Source organism: Crocodylus siamensis, chromosome 1 (assembly GCF_052110815.1).
Source record: "Crocodylus siamensis isolate JL-2025a chromosome 1, ASM5211081v1, whole genome shotgun sequence".
Lineage (NCBI taxonomy): Eukaryota > Metazoa > Chordata > Crocodylia > Crocodylidae > Crocodylus > Crocodylus siamensis.
Window position 1 is genome coordinate 296,937,718 of NC_143395.1, and position 23,168 is coordinate 296,960,885.

The following is a 23,168-nucleotide window of genomic DNA, read 5'->3' on the forward strand; positions in this document are numbered from 1 at the left end:
CCAGGTACCTTGTACTTGGACTGTTTCATATCTCCAAAGATTTTACTAATCTAAACAATTAAGTTATCAACCTTCAACTTGCTATCGACTTTCTTATCCAATTAAGAGCCTGATCTTCCAACAAACTGCATCCTCGATTCCCACTAGAATGCCTGGTTGCCTCAAAGGATCAAATCTTAATACACTATGTAACAGTTCTGGTCCAGTACCAATACCTATTTTCAAACTACTATTAGCTATTCTTTACTATAAAGACCATCTGTTCAAGTTCACCATTTTATAATGCTTAAATCATGACAAAACAGTTTCTTTACCACATGATTATTTTCCTTAACAGTTGAGGAGTCTTCTGAAAAGTCAAGTAAATTATGCTGTCAGCATTAGCATTTGCCATATGATTCTTCAAAGAAATGATATTTTTCCAACATATTCAATCTCCTCCAAAAGATGTATTGGTTTGACTGTACATCATATTTTATTTATACAAATATTTTACTCAGTGCTTAATTACAAATCAGAAGCCAAGTTTCTCCATGGAAATGAGGTGCATCACACCAGAACGACTATTGGAACTTCTTGACAATTTAAAAAAAAAAGTGTAGCATAATGGCAAGTATCTAGTCTTCAGAAATAGGTTGTTTCTTTGGTGGAGATGAAGAGATCCAATGTCCTCAGAATGCTGAGATTAAGTCTGGCTACAGATTAGTCTGGCCTGGCTCAGGCCTGTGGAGACCTCGATCCAAATGGCTACTGGTGGCCAACTGATTCTAAAGGCAGAAATCCAGAAGAACCCAGTATGCCCACTCTGGCATTCAGTGAATAAGGCACCTGTCCTACGTAAAAATGGTTTCTAATCATATAATTAGACTACATCGTAATGAATATGCTCAGAGAAAGGAATTAAGATTGCATTGCAAACTTGCTCTTAATATTTGCTAATTCTGAATTCTTAAAAGAACATCATTAAGTTTTCAGCTCAATTTGGATCCCCAGGGTTTAAAAACAAAACAAATTCCAACACAATGACATCAACAGGGCTGATAAGCATAACTGGAACCCTGAAATGCATTGCACAGATTTCTCCCAAGCTAGCTAAGACACTGCACATGGGATCTTATACAGGGAAATGTTAGACATCTTGCCTATAAATTAAATTAGAGTATCTTCAGCTTTCAACCACTGGTTCTTGTTAGTGTTTCTGCTAGATTAAAGAACCTGGGATTTTCTGCTTAGAAAACTACTTGCACAACTAAAAAACAGAAGCTCTTCACAACTCTTGCCAAAGACATTTTCTCCCATCTTCTAGTCATTTTTTGTGATTCTTTTCTGTATCCTCTCTACATTTTTCAATATCCTCCCCGAAGAGAGGACACTAAAACTGAAGAAGTTGATGAGACATCCCCTACATTTATCCAATGGACACAAAATATGCTGCTAATCAACTGCCTTCTATCACCCTGTCTTGAGTCCACAGTTTCAGTGAGGTAAAAAACACCCCAAATAAGATGATCACACTAGAGAACCTCTTGTACAGTCCAACTGGCTGCCTTTACTGTTTTTACAATGTACACAGAGTTGGAGCTTTTATCTTAACATCTATGAAAAGGTGGAAATGGGAAATGGAAACCATTCTACCACTATCCAAGGCACTGCCAACCCCTCCTTTTCACCCAAAAGGAGGAATCTCAGGAATACAGAGGATGGTTAGTTTGTTTTTTTTAATTTCCAAAGAAGTGTGTCTCTCATTTTCTGTAGATCCTATGCAGGGAGGACTCCCTCCACCTATGAACCTCAACAAGGTTTAATTGTTTTTTCAGTGTTACAACAAACCAAACCAGGCTTGTAGCCCAGTGAGACCAAAATAGATTGACCAGACAGCAGTTGGTTAAAAAAAAACTTCATAGGGTGGCAGGATAAGGAAGAGCGAGCTCCCCTCACCCATAAAAACCGGCAAAAGGGCTACAAAGCAGAAGGAACTGGTTTTCCACTCTCATTCCCATGGCCCTACTGCTTACAGATCCCAGAGAGTGCATCCAAGGGAGTAAAGATTTCCTTCATTGCTCTGTTTCCTGCAACAAAGTTCCACACAAAAGGGAGCAATAAAAGCATTCTTCACTGTCTAGAAATGCCTACACAGAGCCTGGAAATCAAATGTATCAACACCCCAGCAACTGGGAGATCCCTCTTGACAGCAAACTTCCTTCACATCTGATTGAGTCAGGGATGGAAAGAAAAGATTTATTTGCCCCCTGAAGATCCACTGCCTGGGGAAGTATAAGGAAGTGTTTCTGGGAAGGAAGACTGGATTTCTGTACTCCCATGAGGACCCCCTTATGAGGCTTGAAAGGCAAGAGGATATGGTAGTTAATGGGAGTTAAGCAAAGCTGCATCATTGTTCCAACCTTCTTCTCAATACTCCTTACTGCAATGCTACATCTGACCATGAACAAGCTTCCAGCAGGAATGGAGCTAAACTATGAAATGTATGGTAAGCTGTTTAATCTCAGCTGACTCAGAGCCAAAACCAAGATCACCCTGACCTCAATCATTGAGCTCTGGTATACTGATGATATTGTAGTCTGTGCTCACTTAGCAGTAGACCTTCAGGCAATTGTTGATGCTTTTACCAAGTCATACAAGAAAATGTGACTGACACTTAACATTCATAAGACTAAGGTCCTCCATCAACAAGCTCTTAATGAGCAGTCTCCAGCTCTGGTAATTCAGATTCAAGGTGAGAATCTGGAGAATGCTAAGTATTTCCCATACCTCAGAAACCATTTCTTACCCAGGACTGCTTCCCCCCACAGAAGGAGGAAGAGTCTGCTGCAAGGATTTCAGTACTTTGGACCCTTATGACAAGAGACAGAAAAGCAGAAGCAGCAGAAACAGCATGTCATGGTCTGAATCAAGAATCCAGGGTCACCCACTCCGCATGGAAACATGTGCCCAAGTTAGAGCAGAGTCTGTCAATCCCAGATTGGCCTCATCATCTTTGGAACCATTGATAAGACAATCATGGAAGACAATCATCCTCAACTGCAAGGGAACGCAGGATGTTGACATGTATGCTCCAATCAAGCAGAATGCTTTCACAACTGACGCTTTCCCTTGCTGAACAACAGATCTCTTCCAATCCTTAAAGGAGAGCAACATTCCTATAGATTTCAGGTCTGCAGAAAGGGAAGACCAACTGTGAGCATAGTACCTGAAGTGGCACAGAAGCAAAAGAAGCAAGTGCCAGACTGGATCAGACCAATGATTCTCAAGCAAGGATGGTGCCAGATCTTTTGAAGGTTCTTCTGAGGTGTGAGAAGATAAGTAAGGTGTAAGGGATAAGCAGGTAAGCACAGGCTCAGGCTTGTCCTTCCCTGACTGTCCAACCCCACTGCTTGACCCCTCTGCATATGGGAGGTAAGCACTGTAACACATAAATTATTTTTTTTCAATTGGGCACCACCCAGTTCACAAGAGTTGTGGAAAGGTGTCTCAAATCCAAAAAGACTGAGAACTACTGAACTAATTTACTACTGACCTCTATGCTTAATACCAGATACTTAAAGGAAGCTGTCAAAAACCCAGTAGCGGACAATCACAGAATAACTTACCAACTGGGTGAGTTTCTTCTTTACACCCAATAGTTACTGGCTAGCACTAAAGCAGAAAGGTTTAAAACCCTCGTCAGAAATACAGTATTCTACTTAACTACGATTGTCTCAAGAGACCCGAGACTCAAAGCCCTAAATTCCTGCTATGTCTGAGATATCTTGTGTGGTTTTTGGGCATGTAACCTTACAGAACTGAAATAGCATTATCTCCATTTTACAGACATGTATCTATTCCACAAGGTAACTTCAACATAAACATATGTAAAACTATACACTTGTTGCATCTGCAACACAAAGTAGTTTTTCTAGTAAGTTTCTCTGAAACCCACCGAGTGCCAGGTTAACAGTCTGTCTAAATTTACCTTTCGATGATCCATTCTGGTCGAACCACTTTTTCCCCTTTCAGTTCTTTTATTTTGGCATTTGGAAGATTGGTGGCAATGATGTGCGTTGTTTTGGATCTGGAATAGTACACATGATACTGGCCTCCGTGCAACATCATTAGCCTCCTTAATTCATCAGCTGAAGGATCTGTGAGATTAATCAAAAATAACTATATGCAATGTATTTCTGCATTTGTATGTTAAGTTCACTAACAACTGATGTTTAGAAATCCAACATCACAAATGAAAAAATGCAGAACCATTTTATTTTCAAAATCTATTAACTTAGGATAGCCAAATAATTTTTTCAAAACATGTCAACAAAACCACAGAAAATGTAGGCAAATTGTTATTTATGGAAGTGATTACTTTGAAATGTTTTTTTCCCCAATATTTTTGAATCTATGAAGGGATCATTTCACAAACGGGACTGCTCATTTAAAAGCACTGAGACACAACATGCCACAAGGTTAATTTTCTACACATCTTTTGTTTAGCGTATAGAAAATGACAAGCAAAATGCTGTGCACGGCCTTGGCTGAAAACGGTTTTAACTGCAGGAAGTAAGAGAAATTACTTGCCTATAAACTCTGAGGGAGAGGAAGGGAAGTAGAACAGAAGACTGCGGGAGACTGGGTATTCCTAACACCTGAGACATGTACAGCCATTCAAGTTAGTACAAGACAGAAGAGATTGTTGTCATTGAAAGGGAGAATTCTCTTGCAAAAGAACCAAATGCAACACTGCCCACAGCAATCATCATGCATTTCCCCTCACAATACACCAAGCTCCACCCTTGGGTGCATCTGCCTCCTACCCTGTGTTTCTGTCTGTGGCGATTCAGAAGAGTACATAGACTGAGGAGTATCCAGGGCTCTGGGAGGGTTCTCACCACTGGAGAAATGCGCCCCCACTCCATTCACCCCTCTAGGTCACCCTGTAGGAATGCACAGGATGGGAGACAGACGTACGCAGGGATGCAGACCTCCTAGACCCCAAGGGGAATGCTATCCTCTGCCATCCCACAAGTCAGTTGATTGGAAGATAGGGAAGTGGGGGAGCAATCTCTTATGGCAGGAACCTTTCTGATTTGATAGCTGATAGATATCAATTTAATACATCTGTTATTCTAAGTAGACAAAATAATTAACCCCGACATGATTAATATATCTAGTTTTGAGCTTTGTTAATTAAACTAGCTGAATTAAGTGCAAATATATTATCTCAGTGTGAATATTCTGGTAACTCAAGCTGTAAGAATAAACTGCAAAAATTTCTGTGGGGGAAAACTCCACTTGTATTCTGTGACCCAAGAATATAAAATTTCAATCAAAATGGTTATGCATCACTTGTGACTCATTGGAAAGATGACTTTGCATAGAAACTTACTTGAACTTCAAGCATAAATCTCAAAGCAACTTCACTCATACCACTATGGATTCTTATTCAGCTATACGGCTCATTTCCAAAAAACCCTGCTTACATCACTTAATATACATAGGCATTAAGTGTAAATAGTACATCAACTCTGCCATTTAAGAACAGAAAAACCCACCTGTAAAGCCATTGACATAGATGGCAACTCCACTAAAGATACTAGTTGAAGTTCCATCCTTTTGCTGTTGAATAACTGCATCTGAACAGAACTGGTCCTCTAGTTTCTTGACCTTTGCAGACATGTACCCTCCCTGTGATTGAAATAAATAGTTAAATATAAAATTGTTGATTTTGACTTTTTATGCCCAAGTTAATTTTTAAAACAGTAGAGTCATTTTCATATTTTCTTAAAAAATAGTGAGTATACATTTGGTATTCCTTCCTGAAATCTGTTTGGAGCCCTTGCAAAATTCACACACAGCTTTTTCCAATCATGATTAAAGCCTCCCATTTTTAACTCCTGCCAATAAAACATTAATACTGTCTCTTTTATATTCTTATTGTTCAAATGACTAATGCTGGTACAGCCAAATTAATAAAGTGAAACAAAGTGAATACCTACAATAATTGTGGGTCTATGTGTTCCAATGGCAAGGCAGACTCAACCCAATGACCTCCATGTATTCTCTTTTCCTACATACAGTTAAATAGTCCTATGGTACAGACTTGTATAATGAAGGTTCCTTAGGCCTTGTTTACATGGGAAGGAGAACTTTTGCCAGAAGATACTCTAATGTTAGATGGCAGCCTTGTTAGAGAAGACATCAAAGATTCAGCTCAACTTGAGTTTGTCAGCTTTGTTGGCAAGGCACAAAATATATTCTGGAAAGCAACAGCTATCAAAGAGACTGCAGGAGCCAGCAGAAGCCATCTTTTTCTTGGAGAAAGAAGGAGGGTATGCTACTGGCAGAGAAAGGCAATCGCAGAACAGCCATGCATGTGCACAGGCTCAGTTTCAGGTCTGCTGGTGAAACTACATAGGATAAACAAGGCCTTAGTTATAGGAACACAGGAAAGTAGACCTGGGAGGGACCTCAGAAGGTCACCTAGTTCTACCCCCTGCTCAAAGCAACATCATCCTGGATGACATCATTACAGGCAACTGGCTGTCCAACCTGCTCTTGAAAATTTCCAGGGATAGAAAGTCCACAGCTACTCTGGGTGGCCTGTTGCAATGCTTGACTACCTTAATAGTCAGAAAGCTCCTCCCAATCGCCAACCTAAATTTCCTCCCCTGCAGCTTGAGGCCACTGCTCCCAGTCATGTCCTCTATAGCCACAGACAAAAGCCTATTTCTATCCTCTCTATAAACTGCTCTTCAGGTATTTGAAGACTGTTATCAAATCCCCCCATAATCTTCTCTTCTCTAGACTATAAAACCAAAGTTCTTTAATCCTGTGCTCATAAGTCTAGCTTCCCAGGTCCTTAATAATTTTTAACCCTCTATATTGGTCTCTTTACAAACTGTCCATATCCTGCTGAAACATGGGACCCAAAACAGTACTCCAGGTGAGGCCTCACCAGTGCTGAACAAAGCAGAAGAACTGCTTTCTTTGATTTGTAAGTGACTCTTCTGTTCATATAACCCAGCATGCTATTGTTTTTGGGTTTGTTTGGGTTTTTTTGTAACAGGAGCACAATGTTGGCTCATATTCAGCTTACGGCCTACTGTAACCCCCAGGATCCTTCTCTGCAGCACTGCAGCCTACCTAATCATTCCCCAGTCTGTATTCATGCATGCAGTTATTGTGTCCCAAGTGCAGGACTCTGCACTTGTCCTTGTTGAATCTCATCTGATTGTGTAACCATTTTCTCAGTTTATCCTGGTCATTCTGGATTCCAAACTTGCTCCCACAGAGTCTGCAACTTCATCCAACTTGTTGTCATCCACAAATTTCTTTAGCATGCACTCATTCCTATCATCAATGATTAATTAAATGACTATGCCCATATCTAAAGAATTTATAAGTAAAATAATCTTAAAAAACACTCAAAAAGACCTAGAAAATCTTGCCAAGGTCAAAAATTCTACTTCTTGTTCTGAGGCAATGAGAGATATCAACCTCTAAAACTGTCAATGGTATAGGTCTAGATATTGCCCCTCCTAGGTGTCAGGAAGAAAGGGAGTGCAACAGACCAAACATTAATTCCTTTAGCACAGGCTTGATTCTGCAGGCTGGATCTGAATCACATGGCTTCTTGCAAGCTGGATGACCCACCTATGTCAGTGGAGCACAAGCTTGTCAGTGCAGCTCTGGACTCAGAGAGTGAACACCAACACTACCTTTTTCCCTGGCACTAATTTCAGTTATAAACAGAAACCAAAACCCAGAAATTTGTTGATGGGCAAGCGACAGCAATGTAAACCCCTGAGTTCTAACATTAAATGAACCCAGCAGCTCTGGCAGTCAAGCTAACAAGCCCCCGTAAGCCTCAGTTTAACCCCTAGTGAGGAGCTAGTGGGATAGTCCTGATTTCACTAGATTGTTTTGGGCTGATTTTAAACAGCGGATGTTTGAGGTTGCAGAAGACTTTAGACTTACAACGGGACTCAGGAAATGCAGATTAATAACGAAGCGCAATTACTTGGGTAACTTTGCAAGCACTTTTGAAAAATCGATTGTTCTTTAAATAAATTTTAGCCTGTGCCTCTCATAAGTTGAGAAGAATTATTAATTCATATAGTATACCCTCGCACTTACTATCCAACATTTCAACTAGGGATGTAAGTATCATTTTTAAAAATTATCCGTTTAACCTCCTCTAATTATATCAGTTAAATGATTAACTGCTAACACAGCAGCTCTAACACGGGGAAGAGAGGAGGTAGTGGCAAGCTCCCTTCCCCTCCCCCAGCACCTACAAACGAGCAGCCAATTTGTTAATTGAGGAGTTATTACCCCCCTCCCCCCACCTTTTCCTCTTTAACCTCATAGGCTATGGTACTAGTCCGCCTCACTCCTACTCCTTGCGTCTCCCTCCCTCTCTCCCGCTGCCCTGCCACACCACTTTCCTTTCCCGCTGGACAGCATCCTGTACCAAACATTAAATGATTTAAACATTTAACTTTTCACACCCCTAATTTCAATCTCCCCTTTTTTCCTTAAACTAATACATGCATATATCCTTTTTCCTGAAAATCTTGTGGTTTAAACATACCCATGTCCCCCAGCCATCATGATCGCCAGCTCGTTTCCTCCATCCACCCCGCCTCATACTGAAGGCTCTGCAAGAAGAAAAAGAAAAAATGTTTGATTGATGCGTTTTTAGTAAGATGACCAGAACCACTTCAATGATATTACACAGATAGAGTTTTGGCAATTTGCAAAAAAACAAAAAGAAGCAAAAAATTCCAACTTCAAAATGAAGTAAAATGTCAAACAACCACTTCATTAGTTGAGCTACTTCTTTCTGGAAATGAGTCCTCAGGGCCCCTACTACAGACTGCTCTAAATACGGTATTTACTACAAAAATAGCTTAATACTTTTCAGTATCTGTAATTATTTACTAGATTTTTATTAGTAATACACGGCTTAAACATGACAGCCACAACCATTGCATAATATTGTTAATAATCTGTATACTGCAGGATACAGGTTCATGTTTCCTGGCATCAGAACCTGGATTTGTTTCTAATCTTAAAGAGATCCTAATACTTGTCGGGACATTGTGATGTGTGCACTGCAGTACTTAAAAACAAATACACAATACAAAGACATAATTTTCTATTCAGTGGAGTCTCCTGTTTAAAATTATTTCATTTGTCTTGCCCCTAGGTTTGCTTAGAAAAAACAAATTACAAAACGGGTCAAACTATCTTTCTGAGAGCAGTCCCTTCCTGGATTCTGGGCTGCACATACCCCAATAACATGACCTAATGGTGAGAAAGGCATGGTATGAACAAGAGGGAATTGCTTAAGCAGGCCTGTTGGTCACTGCATTCAAGTGATGTATATTTGTTAAAACAGGATCAATTTTGATCTTGAAATATCGATTAATGGTCCACTAAATGGCTGTAAGGTATTATAAGAGTCAAGGCCCCTATACTCAGATGGTAAAGGCCGGGCCCTGCGTATACACAAGCCTCGGAAGATGAAATACCATAACAGGCACCCTACCTTTTATGTGCCAACATGAAATCTTTTATTCCTTTTGTCTCCACCTCCATGAAAATTCCCCACAGCTTTGGTTCACAGCTGAAGATAATATTTTTTCATCTTACTCTGCTTTTCATGAGAAAAGCCTCTATAAACTTCCCTCCCTTGGCTACCTGTGATGCTACCTAGATGACATAGCAGACTTCCACCATTCCATTTGTCAGGAAACTGTGTATGCCAGTCTGAATGAACACAGTCCTCTTCAGTAAATAAACTCCACAAGCCTCAGCTACTGGACTGTTTTCCAGCTTGTGTAGTTTGCTACCTAAATTTCCTCCACCCTGGATCCCCGATCGCAAACTTAAGTCCAGCCCTTATCCCTCATCCCCCAGTTGCTTCTGCCTGAACTCCTGCAAGTACACAAGGAAGGTACACTGCACTCCAAACTTGCTACTGTGGGAATAGCGGAAAAGCAAGGGACAGCCAACGTTACAGGGGAAGAGACTAAAACTGTCTGGCATCTGCCTCCATCAAAACAGTCATCTCGGGCATGTCAAAATACGCAGCCATAGAACTGTAGAGTCCACAAGTGTCTGGTTAGGATGAAAGGAATAGATCATACTTTGGAGATACCGTGTCAGGCTCTCTGTACCAACTTAAACACACTTTATATTTTAAATGTCTTTGCAACCATAAAAGGAAAGTTTTGCAAATGAGGTGCCTGGCTTTGAAGATCAAAGCTATGACAAAATACATAACTATGGAATCATACAATACACTGAATTCTGGCATGACAACAAAACTGGTAATTTTTTGTACTGACCATGAGTACTACAGGAGTCCAATGCAAAGCAAAAATATAAAGAGGTGATTGAAAATACTCATGATATAGACCAGGGCTGTAAAAGATCTAGCCCCCAGTGCTAGCCCCGAGTCTCAAGTTGACTTACATGCTAGACATGATGGGTGCTGGACGAGCCCAGGACACACCTGCTCTGGGACCTGCCTTGCACCTGGATGGGGCCAACCCCGGAAACCCTCTTTCCCTCCTGCCCCCTCCCCCCCAGTGCCGCCTGCTCCAGAACATGCACTATCCTGGACTGGCCAGAGTTGGTTCTGGCAGGGGGAGGGAGGTGCTCACGAGTCCTTCTCATGCTGGATCCAGCACTCACTTTGGTCAGTCTGGGACCTGCTCTGCATGTGGTGCCACTCTGGACTGACTGGAGCAGCTGCTGACTGCAGCTCATTTCCTGATCAGCCACAGTGGGCCCTAGATCTGAAATGCAGCAGAGGGAAAAGGAGAGGAGGGAAAGATCTGTGGACCTGACCCATGCCACAGTATCAGCCCCATTGCCATTCATCCAGCCCTTGGACCAGTCCCATGCAACACATTGCCATTCATCCAGCCCTTGGACCAGTCCCATGTGACCCATCTGAACTGTGGGGGTTTGACATTCCTGGCTTAGAGGAAAATATTTTCGTTGCAAGAGTGAAATGGCTATACTAAGGGACCTAGAGAACTAAGGAAGTCTTCAACTACCTGAACAAATCCTACTACAAACTCTGTACAGTGTTCCACAGGAGTCCTACATAGTATATCTGTCAGATCCCCAGCTCACTCTCAGGACTATAAGAGAGAAGGCTAGGATGGGCTGAGTGGTATCAGGCAAAATAAGAGAGACCTATTATTTAAAGAGGAGGCTGACCAGAAGGCTATACAAAAGTGGCACAAAGAAAAATGAACTGGCATGAAGAAACACAGCAATAAGATTAGTTTTGCCAGTCAGAAGATGGCGGACTGGTTTAGTTGATTTTTCATCCAAGCCAGAAAATTTCAATAGTATTGTTAAAACTTTGGAATTTACTGGGAATAATATGATTTGGTGCTCACACCAGAAGCTTTCTTAACCAGAAAGGTCTATTCTTCCTCACAGTGTCTTACAGCCTAGGACAGCAATTCTCAAACTAGGGGCTGCAACACAAATGGGGTTAACCCTGTGGATATTTAACCGTACAAATTAAATTAAAAGTGGGATCACAAGCTTGGAAAGAGTGGTAACCCACTGACTGAACACCTTTCAGAACCCTTATCAATTAAAGTTTCACATGACTTGTGAGGATAAATATTCATCCATTTTATTGGAAAGATAAACACAGCTCATATGATTTCTCTTTCAGAGAGCAACAGAACTAGAACTCCAGGTCCCCAACATAGTGGTTCTCAACCTTTTTAGACTCAAGGTAACTGTCATTAGACTCAAGGCTCCCCTCAGAAAATACCAGATTTTAGTTTTCATTCATTTTTGAAGTACTGAAAAATAATAGCACAATTCTTCTATTGCAGAGACCTCAGAAAGACCACAAGTGATCCGAACGCTTTTAATACTCTCATTACTATTTGAATAATTTCTTGTGAATCACGTGTGCACACCCAACACTGATAACTAGCATGGCATCCTGTAGCACCTGTGAAAGGATCTCAAGGCACCTGAGAATGCCATAGCACCCTGCTTGAGAATTGTTTAACAGGTCCAAGCCTCATCCACCTTTCCCCAGGACCTTTCTAAAATGTGCCAAATTAGGTACTTCTGTAACTGATACTACCATACTTTGGCTTTCTAGTGGCTAGACCACATACAGACCTGTAAGACACTGCTACTGTTTTGATGACATTTATTTTTTTAGCTAGCAGTACAAGCTCATTTTTTATAGCAGAGGCCATAAGTCCACAAACTGACAAGTTACATTCAGCCATGCAATTCACAAACTCCTGAAAACACATGCTTCCCAAACCAGAACTAAATCCAAGACATTAGAAATGCCTCACAGATACTTATCTAGTCCAGTAATAAAGTAGATGCTCCATCTCCCTGTACAGTTCACAGAAGATAACACTATACGTGACAACTCTCACCTCCAAAGCAGAAGAGCTATGTACTATGGATTCAAATCCTGCTGACAATAAAGGCCATGTAATAAATGCTGGAGTTTATGTTGTAAAACAAAGTATACAGAAGCAAACCTGGATGCTGCGTTAATATTTGTTTTAGCATTGCACAGAGTGTGTGCATTTTGGTTAACAAAAGCCATATCTTCATGAACAGAAGGGGATGACACTCAACTGTAGAGCTTATGACAGAGTAATATATGGAAAAACATGACTGCTGTCCTGAGCGGATGATACCATCTAAAGACAACAGAACTTGATTTAATTAATCTCTTTTGAATGGAAGCCTCATTCCTAAAGATGTAACACCGGCTTTTACTAAAATTTGGATGCCTCAGGGTGTTCCTACAATGAGCTAGAGGCTTGCACTTAAGTAACCAGTTTGAATCCAGACCAGCTAATTGAAAGTAAAAGATATTTTGTGATCTGCTTTAATTTGCAGATTTCTATTCCAGCTCCTACATAAAACCAACTATGATGCCTTGCACTATGCTGCAAATTACTGAGGTAAATACAGAGGTAAGGATTAGCTCCTACGGGTTTTCACATAGTCCAGTGGTGCCCAACTTTTTGAGCCCCCAAGCCATATGAGCAATGCCAGCTTGGTCCATGGGCCAGATCTAGTTTGTGAGCCCAATCCCTCCGCATGGGGTTTGGAAATTTGACAGCAGGTGAGGAGCAGGAGTGTTAATTGCCACTGCTCCCTCACCACCAAATTTCTGGACCAGCGGGCTGGGTGACATGGCCAAAAACGAGTCAGCAACATATGGATGTGTTTAGCAAAAGAAATAATAATAATAATAATAATAATAATAATAATAATAAATAAGACTAGTAATATCATGGAAAAAACCCAGGGGTTTTATTTAGTCCCCCATTTTTTTATTTTTATAATTTGAGAAATGTTAGTGTTGATAACACTGCTTTCATTGTTTTATGAAAAAACAAACTGTAATTTGATTACCTGATACTACTGTGAAGTAGCTTGATTAGATTTTACAAGGGAAATGATCTCTAACATGGTCAGTCATTTATAACTGCAAGCAGTTGTTGATAAAAGGCTATCTAGACCATTTTAATTTGCAAGTCAATCCTTGACTATGATATTTTAAACACTTTTGTGTAAAAATATCACAAAATTACTTTGTAAACACTCTTTAGGTGGTTTTTAGCAGTACAATCCACCCTGGTGCATGTCCATCCTCTTTTCTTTTTGTGAAAAAAAAGTTCAACAGCCTGAATCAGCTATAGACACGTAACAGTAACACCACCATAAGTGACAAGGAAGTAAGCTAAGAAATACAAGCACTTTAGATGTAAAGCACTTGGCAAAATTAAGGAAGAGCTGAATATCCACGACTTTGTGCAATAAACATGAAATGTTATGTAACATGCATAAAGCATGAGAGAATCCAAGTCCTTCAGAATTAATTCCCTATATCCAGATGGCTATCCTACTGTTCACATGAAATGCATCGGAGCAAAATACCAAAACAAAAAAACCTCTCCCATTCCCACCCCAAAAACATTAATACGCGGCTTCAAATGAACGTAAATGGATCACTGTATAACAGGGGTAGGCAACGTTTTTTTGGCTGGAGTGCCAAAAAACCCACAATGCCTACCTTGGAAGGTGCCGGAGTGCTGGCATGCCAGAAAAACAAAATGAAGGCAAGGGGGTACACGGCAGGATGCCTTGCTCATGCCCCCTGCCCCACACCCAAAGCTCCTGCCCCTCAGCTGTGCTTGTACCCCTGCTGCCCCTGCCTCCCAGGCCTGCTTCCCCTTGCCTCCCAGCCCAGGCTCCATGGCTATCAGCAGTTACCCAGAACCTGGACAAGCTGCAGCCAGGAGGCTGCAAACAGCTGCTACCTCCCCAGCCCCCTCCCACACCCAGCCTCTGGGGAAGCAGCAGATACTTTGGGCTCCATGGAGGCAGCAGATACCAGCGATGCTCCCTGCTGTGCCGCCCTCACACATGCTGCACTCCAGGCTCTCCTGCCCTCCCCTGGGCCCTCTCGAGTACAGCATGTGCACCCCAGAGTGGCAGCGCACAGGAGGACCACACAGGGAAGCTGCCTGCTGCTGCAAGCTCCACACTACCCAGGTCACACTTCCCCTGTGTGCATGGGAGCACCATCGGCAGTACACAGGGTTGACCACCTTGCTGCTGCCCCCACCTGAAGGGTAAGTGTGGCCAGGGCAGCAGGGAGCTTGGAGTGACAGACAGCTCTCTGCACCCCCACTGTGCCCTGCCACACCAGATTTCACACGTTGCTCTGCAGAGGCGGCGTCCAGGGCAGCACAGTGGGGAGCATTGCCAGTATCTGCTGTCTCCCCGGAGCCCGGGGCTTGATCTGGGGATGGGAGGCAGCAGCTGTTTGTAGCCTCCTGGCTGCAGCTGATAGCCGTGGAGTCCAGGTTGCTTGCAGCAGGCCTTCTATCCTCCCAGCCAGCTGCTGGGAGCAGCTCAGGCTCCATGGCTATCAGCAGCTACTACGAACCTGGGCCAGCTGCAGCTGGGAGGCTGCAAACAACTGCTGCTTCCCCGCCCCAGCCCTGGCTGTCTCCCAGCCCTGGGATCCGGGAAGATAGCAGGTGCCAGTACTGTGCCCATTGGGGCTGGGACCCACTTGCAGCAAGGGGCTGGGGCTATGGGGCCCACAGGCAACAGGGCTGGAACCTGGCCGTGGGCAGAATGGGGCTGCAGCTGGAGCTGGGGCCAGGGCCTGCTGGCAGCTCGGGGCTGGGGGTGCAGTTGGGCTGTTGCTAGCACCAGGATGGGGCTGGCGGCAGCTCTGGGCTGAGGCCAAGCAGGGCCAGAACCTGTTACAGTGATGGTGCTGGCTGGTGCTATGCCTGAGGAGGGCTGGGCCCCTCTGGTAGTGGCTGGGGCCTTCAGCAGCACTGGGATGGGGCTGGGTCCCACACAGGTCCATAGACCTGGCCCCATCCTGATGCTGCCAATGGCCCCGACCTGGCAGTGCCACTGTGCTGGGGCCCGTGGTGGTGGCAAGGGCTGCGGCCAGGCCTGCCGGCAGCTGGCACCACCGCTGCAGCTGGGACCTGGGCCCAGCAGGCCCCAGCTGGCTGCTGGGCTCTTCCCAGCGCTGCAGACAGCCGCAGCACTGGGCTGGGGCGAGAGGTGGAGGTGCTGGGCAGGGTCTGGTTTGGCGGCAACACATGGCTGGGGCTGGGCCCGCTAGCAGCGCCAGGATGGGGTCCCAGCCTCATCCTGGTGGTGCCAACTGCCCCAGCCCAGCAGTGGCAGTGGAGGTGTCGGCCAGGGCCGGGCCCACTGGTGGCATGCGGCCGGAGCCATCAGCAGTGTCAAGATGGGCTCGGGCCCCAACCTTATCCCAGCACTGCAGACGGCCCCAGCTCAGCAGTGGACCTGCCCACCAGCAGGACCAGGGTGGGGCTCCGGCCCTGGCCTCATCCTGGCGCTGCTGATCACCCCAGCCCAGCAGTGGCAGTGGCAGCACCGGTATGGGGTGGCGGTGGTGGTGCCAGCCAGGGCCGGGCCCGCGAAGCCCACTGGCAGCACCAGGCTGGGGCCAGGGCCTGCACAGTTCCATGGGTCTGGGTCCTGGCCTCATCCCAGTGCTGCTGATGGCCCTGGCCTGGTGGCAGGGCTGGTGCTGGCCAGGCCCACCAGCAGCACATGGCCAGGGCCATCTGTAGCGCTGGGATGGGTCCAGGGCCCCCGCAGGTCCGCGGCCTCAGCCCCATCTCAATGCTGCCGATGGCCTAGGGCCTGCCCTGCTGGCGGCACGTGGCCAGCAGCGCAAGGTTGGGGCTGGGGTCAGGGGCTCTTACCTGGCTGGGGTTGGCGGTGTTCCAGGGCTGGAGTTCAGCAGTGGAAGGGGTCAGCAGCAGCACAAGGCTGTTCCGAGGCAGGCATGTGCTGCTCAATCTGGGTATGTCTCTTCCTGTCCCTCGGGGCGGGAAGCAGCCTGCATGTCAATAAAAACCATGCTGCGTGCACAGGTTGCCGAACCCTGCTGTATAAGAGCCATCATCACCAAAAACAGTTTAAATCTCAGAAATTGAAACTCCTAGCAATATGAAGTCTACCATGGCCTTTATCAAAAGTATGTTACCTTCAAGGAATAAACACTTTATTTGCAAGAAACTGCAAAGTCTTACAATGTCCCAAATGAATACTGAGAACTACATTCATGACTTCATTTGCAGATGGATCCACAGAGAGGTCTACTGATGAACAAGTATCTGCATATATCAAAGTTGTTACTTTTACACTATGCACTTGCAACTCGAAACAGCTGATCATGACATAATTCCTAAAGATGCTTAATTAGCGTGAGCATAAATACAGAAGAGCTCAAGTTGACCTAAAGTTATCTGCTGCAGCACTAAATGAAGGCTACTCAAATCTTATAAAAACCATATTTAGACAAGATATTTATTTTGTTGTTGTGTGGGACATCTGAAGTACCAGCAGGCCAGACTCATTCTGAGACTAAATGCCTCCCTATCCTCTAGGTATGCCCAGTGATCACTGAAATTAGCTTACAAGTTTGTCACAACTGTAGATATTTAAAACACTTAATTTTCTTCTGTTCCAACAGCATTTCTGTATTCTTTGGTTTTTCTTCCTTCTTTTTGAGTTGAGTATCCCAAGTAGCTTGTCCCAGAAATTTCATTTACTACTTTCAGTTCAATTAATGCAGAGGTGAATTTAAAGTGTGTTAGCTTTTTTGAGGCTAGAATATGTAGATAGTTGTTTTGGGTTTTTTTGCTACAACACTACAGCAAACTTCAGGCTGTAATTCATTTAATTATTCCCCTGAGTATTTATATTCTTTTGGGACTCTGCCAGGACTACTCTCTCTATGCCCAACTTTGAGGTACCTGGTCAAAAGCAGAATTCACAAACCTGAGTGATGTACCTAAGTTAGTAACAGAGCAAGTGGGAAAGACTAGGGTCTAGGACTGGGATTCACAACTGCCACATTTTGAGCAGAACGATGCCTAAAACCATCCAATGAGAAATGCTGAAGCAAGGGATTTATCAAGTTCTCTCTCTCTCCCCTAAACCTAGACAACAGATAGGTTGCAGATAATGGGATTTGCATTGTGAAAACCCCTCTTGATTAGATATTTAGGTATCAAAGTCGTCTCTTTACATATAGGTAGTTAATTGTCTTTGCAAAGAGAGGAGTAGGAGGTGGTAGAATCAGCCATGATACACAGCCTCTATCCATTGTCCTAATGGTTATTACCCTGACCAGAAAATAGGAAACCTGGAATCTATGCTCTTGTCAAACACCTACACCTCTAATCACCAGACTAAAGGCTAGGCTGGGATGGGAGAAGGTGCCCAAGAATCCTAGGCTGTTAGGCATGGGGAAGAGGGGGAGGGTTAGATTACAGTCCTGGACTTGGGTAATTTAATATATTTTTCTTGGATCTAACTCTTCCAAAAACATTAGATCTCTAAGCTTACTTTGAAGTTTTAAGTTACCCCTCCAATTTTATAGCATCATCATCTTCTCCTAATAAGTGGAAATTATTTCTAGCCATCTTCACTTCTAGATCTGAATAAAGTGATGTGCAGAGGGGCAAAGTCCCCTGAGACTATATTGTGAGTCGTCTCTGTTTTGGATAACTTTACCCTAAGTTCTTTGGAGAAAGCAGGTTCCTAAAATATTACGGCTTTTAAATGAGACTTGGCCTGGAATGGGTTTAAGGTGTCATCTTTGAAAAGTATGTTTAAAACATGATCCAAAGCACAGCTTGGAATCTTTGTCTGTGCAGACAGCTTAACATAGAAAGGTCCGATATCATAAATGGCCATCCCACAGTTACAACACACAACTTGTAGCTGTCTTAGATGCCATTTTTGAATGCTGCTTCCAACTACGTACATTATTTCTTCTTATTCCTTCAAAATCATCACTTTCCTCAACATGTCCATATTTTTAAACAACTCCCGATTTGCCTTCTAAAGGCAAACAGTTCCTAGCAGACAAAAATTTATATTCCTAGTCAGTCTTTTAAAAATACATAGAAAAAGGGAGAAAAAACATTAAGCTAGTATGATTAAATCCTTTCCCCCTTCCTGTATGAAAGAAAAAGGGGCTCAGGAGTCTTCCTTGAAGCTGTACTTGGCAACCTTTTTCATGAGAAGGGGCCTGACAAACTTGTAGTGCTCAACAAGAGACCTAAACACCTTAAAAGGCTATAACCAAATATGCTTCTTCAAGGCAAAATTCATTCCTCATAGCCACCCAAGGAGGGAAAGTTGTGCAAGCATGTAAATCAATTTTAGAATCCATCTTATCCACCCTGAATAAGAATTTATGTACTCCCTAGACAAGCTCCCTTACCCAACCACACCACTAATACATGCTACAATAAAACTATATAAAAGAAGGAAAAAATAGGACAATTTGTAGGAAAAGAGAGAAAGGAGATTTGTTAGGGGGGCACTGATAAAGATTTTCTTGACTGATATCTATGGCTGATTATTAACCAGCCATATTGGCTGATACCAATTCAATAGCTGATTTACAGGAATGCAGCTGTGAGAAGGGATGGAGGAGGGATGTGAGGGGGCAAACTGAGGCCACCATGGTGAGGGAGGGAGCAGGGTAGGGGTGCCCAGTCAGGACAGCGTATGCAACCCTGGGAGCAGGATGGAGCTGTAGGTGGTTTGCCCAGGGGGCATGCGCCCCCACCAGATTAATGTGCGCAGCAAGGGCAGACTGCTGCAGACTTGGGACCAGGGGCTGCACTGGCCTCCTCCTGGCAGGGAAGGCTGGGCCGGTCTGTGCTCGGGTTCAGCAGGCAGTGGCTGTGCTGGGAGGTGTGACTATAGCCCACCCAGTAGCCACCCCTCCCAGCACCGCTGCTGCCTGCCTCAAGCACAGCCCCCCTGCTGGGAGGAAGCCAACACAGCCTACGGCCCCAAACCTGCAGCGGACAACTTGCTGCGCGCACACACGTGGCATTTATTGGTGACATTACTGATTACACTGGCCAAAAAAAGGCCGATTGCCAATAATGTTACTATCCCTTTTATCGGTGCCGATCTGATATGCCACTGATACACTGGTGCACCTCTAAGACTTATACATTGCTTTTTCTCTGAGATATAAAGAAAAGGTTTGAGGGTCACTGTGGACAGGCAGAACTGTTTATCTTTGCAATCCTACATTGAGCAGAGGTGGCAATTTTCACAAGCATGCTTTCCCTCTAAAGAGCAATCACTCATCAATTTTCACATAAACAAGAGTGGTTCTACCATATCCATTTGCATTAAATATTTGTTCATCTCTACCTGGACAAATTGCTGACCCGAGTCCCTCTCAAAAGCATGAAGCCACCTAGATGGCACATGGAGTCTTAGCTTGCATGGAGGTCCATGGATGAACAATTACAATAAAACTAAAAAAAATCTCACTTAACTCTTCCCAGGAGACTGCAAATATCAAGGTGAACAAGATATACCCAACAGTAGATTCTAGTCTGATTCTGTGTTCATATGGCACTGCTTTCAAGTTTTGGCATTCAACACAGTCTGCCTGTGTCTGTACAAGCATTCTGTCAATGTGCCTGATGCAGTACTTTTCCCTGAGTCATTATTTGCTGCCTTCCCAAGATTTGCTGTAATTTCTTTTCCTCTGTAAATCATGGAGCTGAAATGGCAGTGGCTGAATTCAGGCAACCAAGACACAGGACTACCTTGCAATATCTTCACACCTTCAGCTGTAACTGACCAAATTATCAGTTAATGGGAGCACTGGCGGAAGTGAAACGTGCGCACACACACACACACACACACAAAAGTGTGGTTAACTCTCCTTTACTATGTCAAAACTTTCTTTGTGAAAGCAGTCTGCTTTTGCGCAGACAGCCTCAGGATTGTGGCCTCTCAAGTACCAAATTAGACACTTAAAGATTCCAGCTGGCAAGTGAATTCCACAAACTCACCACATTTTAGCTTTATCAGAAGTACATACTGATTTAGTGACCCTCAACATGACTGCAGCCTGTTTCAGCCACCGTTACCTTAAAGAACACAGACATTTCATCAGTAAAAGATTTCAAACTAATACACCAAGCTTCTGGTACCCCTCAGATAGCTCTAAGAGCCACAATTTACAACTCCAAAGCAGTGATGCTCAATAAGCTGTCAAAACACAAGCCCATGAAGAATGGATATTTTTTCCTCACCTATGATTTTCCATTTCTTTTTCCTGAAGGCACCCAAAGAGGAAGACTTGATCTTTCTCCTCTACAATGACACACTATCCTGTATTTGAGGGGTCTATGCCATGCCTGTCACCCTGCATCACTATTGTAAGTTGTTTGCATCCTTCCTGATGACAGTAGTATTTTCACATATATTGCTTGTTTTTCAGAATGAAGCAGATAGTTATGAAGTAGAAGAGCAATGTAAAACTTGTCTCAAAAGAAAAGTACCACATGTGTATTACATTTATGCAGTCCCCCTGCCCCTCAAAACCATTTTTTTCTCTCTCTACCAAGTTTAAAAGTTACCCCATCACCTTCAAGGCCCTGAACAATTCCAGTGCTCTTCTTTTTCCCGTTCTCCCTTCGCTCTTCCAGTATTTCTTCTTTTTCTGCTCCCAGATGAATGTCCAAAAGTACTGCAGGAGCAATCTGAATTATATTCCCTTAATGACGAATTTCCAGCATTGGGAGTTTTAGTTCCACCTCAATATACATACTAAATAGCCCAAACTACTGGTATAGGCATGAGTTCTCAGAAAACACACCCCTCTGTATTTTGTTTTTTTAGCTGCAAATACCCAACACAAGAAAAAACTGATTAAAAGAAAAATAATTCTCCTTAGCAGACAAGTAATACTTAACAAAGACTAATGGTAACGGGTATGGCAGGATCAAATACTTCTTTGTTTCCAAGGCTACATGCATCTTTTTTTTTTTTTTTTTTTTTTTTTTTTTAAGAGCATGTCCTAAGCATGGCCTGTGGGCAGTTTGGCTGCCAACTGCAAGGAAGTTTTCATACTTGTTTAATGAACTAATTCTTTGTCCTCTACTTGCTGGAACAGGTAGTAGCAAGATAAACACTGGTGAGATACTGTACCAGGCAGGTAAGAGAGCCTGTAAATTAGCCTGAAAGTGTACCAAGCTTTCACTGATCAGCACCCTACCCAGAAAGAAGGGTCCATACTACTTCTGATTAGTTAAGATCAGGTAAGAAAGAGCGACTTACTGAACAACCCCTGGAAGACAACTGTCCTATACATGTGAAACAAAACAATTTACTACTAAGGTTCAAGCTTATTTTGGTGACTAACTTTCACAGCTCAAAGACAGACATAGGCAAATTAGTCAAGAACCTTCAATTATTCACACGCCAGGAACAAGACAGGAATCTGCAATGAGTCTCCCAACACCGTCCTCTCAACGACCTCCAGTTTGCTAAAGGTGGAATTATTCCCCAGCCAGGTAAGAGATTCACACCAGAGAAAGAAAGGAAGAGGGAAGACTGAAAACACAACGGGCCACATAACACAGCGCTGGGGACACGACGGCCAAGCGAGAACTCTGCAGAGATTTTGGAGGTGCCTGTTAACTACCTTCTGGACCCTTACCAGCCCCGTCGCGGAAACAGGGCTGCCTCTACTGCCATTGGAGTAGGGCCCCTGGTCTCCAAGTACCTGGCAAGAGAGTCCAACTGGGACCACCAACACCAGGGTGCCCATTCCTGCTAAATAAGCTGGGGCTCATGGCTCCCCACAGCAAACCACTTTCAGGCAAGCTCTCAAAAAATCGGGGGGGGGGGGAGATAAAAAAACAACTTGCCCCTCCAGAGTCTCCTACTACCTACCTGTGCCTCGGGCAGCCCAGGAGGCTGAAACCAAGGGGGGGGTCCAGCAGCAAGGGGGGGGCTGACAAATCCCCCAAACACCCCCCAATCCCAGGGTAACAAACCCCCGTGCGGGCTCTGGCTCTCCCAGCCCAGCCCAGGCCAGGCCATTGGCCGGGGCAGCTGCGGGAGGGGAGTCAGGAAGTGCGTCTACCTCCAAGGGGAGGGAGGCGGGGCGGGCCGCAGCCGCGCGGGGGGGGGCCCTTACATAACCCCGCGCGGCCCCACCCCAACAGCGCGGGGCGGCCCCGGGGGCAGGGGGCGGGGGTCGAGGCCCTAGCAGCGCCCCGCGCGTCAGTGGCGGTAGTTAGGGCTCGGGCCGCGAGACGGCGCCTCACCTTCCGCCGCGTCCCCCACGCTCATTCCCGGCCGCCGCCGCCTGCGCGCCCGGCCCGGGCCGTGCGGGAGCCTCACATCGCGCTGCGCGCGCTCGCCCGCCTCGCAGCCGCCGCCGCCCCTCCCCCACTCGGCGCCCCTGGCCCCACCCCCCGCCCTTCCTGCGACCGCGTCACGGGAGCGTCTGGCGCCGCCAACCGCCGCGCGGGCCTCGCACCGCCCCTCCCCCCCCCCGGGCGCCCCCTAGCGGCGCGCGTGCGGCTGCGTCACAACCGCCGCCGGGGGGGCGCTCCGGGCACGTGACGTCTGGAAGGGGAGGGGGGGGCCAAGTCCCCTGGCGGCAGGGGCGGGGGCACTGCACCAAGTACGAGACGGCGGCGGCGGCTCCTCCGCACGCTGCAGGGGCCGCGGCTCCCCCGCCTCCTCAGTGCGGCGACAGGAAAACAAACCGCCAGACCCACGTGCCCCCTGCC

The 23,168-nt window shown here is 44.9% G+C and overlaps 1 protein-coding gene across 6 annotated transcripts in view; it reads right to left on the minus strand.

The window, feature by feature from the left end:
* Window positions 1–22,824, minus strand: part of REV1 (REV1 DNA directed polymerase) — a 73,908-nt gene extending 51,084 nt beyond the window's left edge. For 3 of the 6 annotated variants that reach the window (XM_090020395.1, XM_090020388.1, XM_090065332.1), the window contains exons 1-4: window positions 22,698–22,824; window positions 8,588–8,654; window positions 5,547–5,679; window positions 3,971–4,139 (exon numbers count right to left, since the gene is read on the minus strand). In XM_090020395.1, coding sequence (XP_089876521.1) covers window positions 3,971–4,139; window positions 5,547–5,679; window positions 8,588–8,644 — 359 coding nt within the window. In that variant the 5' untranslated portion in view covers window positions 8,645–8,654; window positions 22,698–22,824. Of the gene's footprint in view, window positions 1–3,970; window positions 4,140–5,546; window positions 5,680–8,587; window positions 8,655–16,292; window positions 16,478–22,320; window positions 22,339–22,697 lie in introns of those variants that run through there. The other 3 variants (XM_090020369.1, XM_090065341.1, XM_090020379.1) reach the window with 3 other exon arrangements.
* Between the last annotated feature and the right edge of the window lie 344 nt (window positions 22,825–23,168).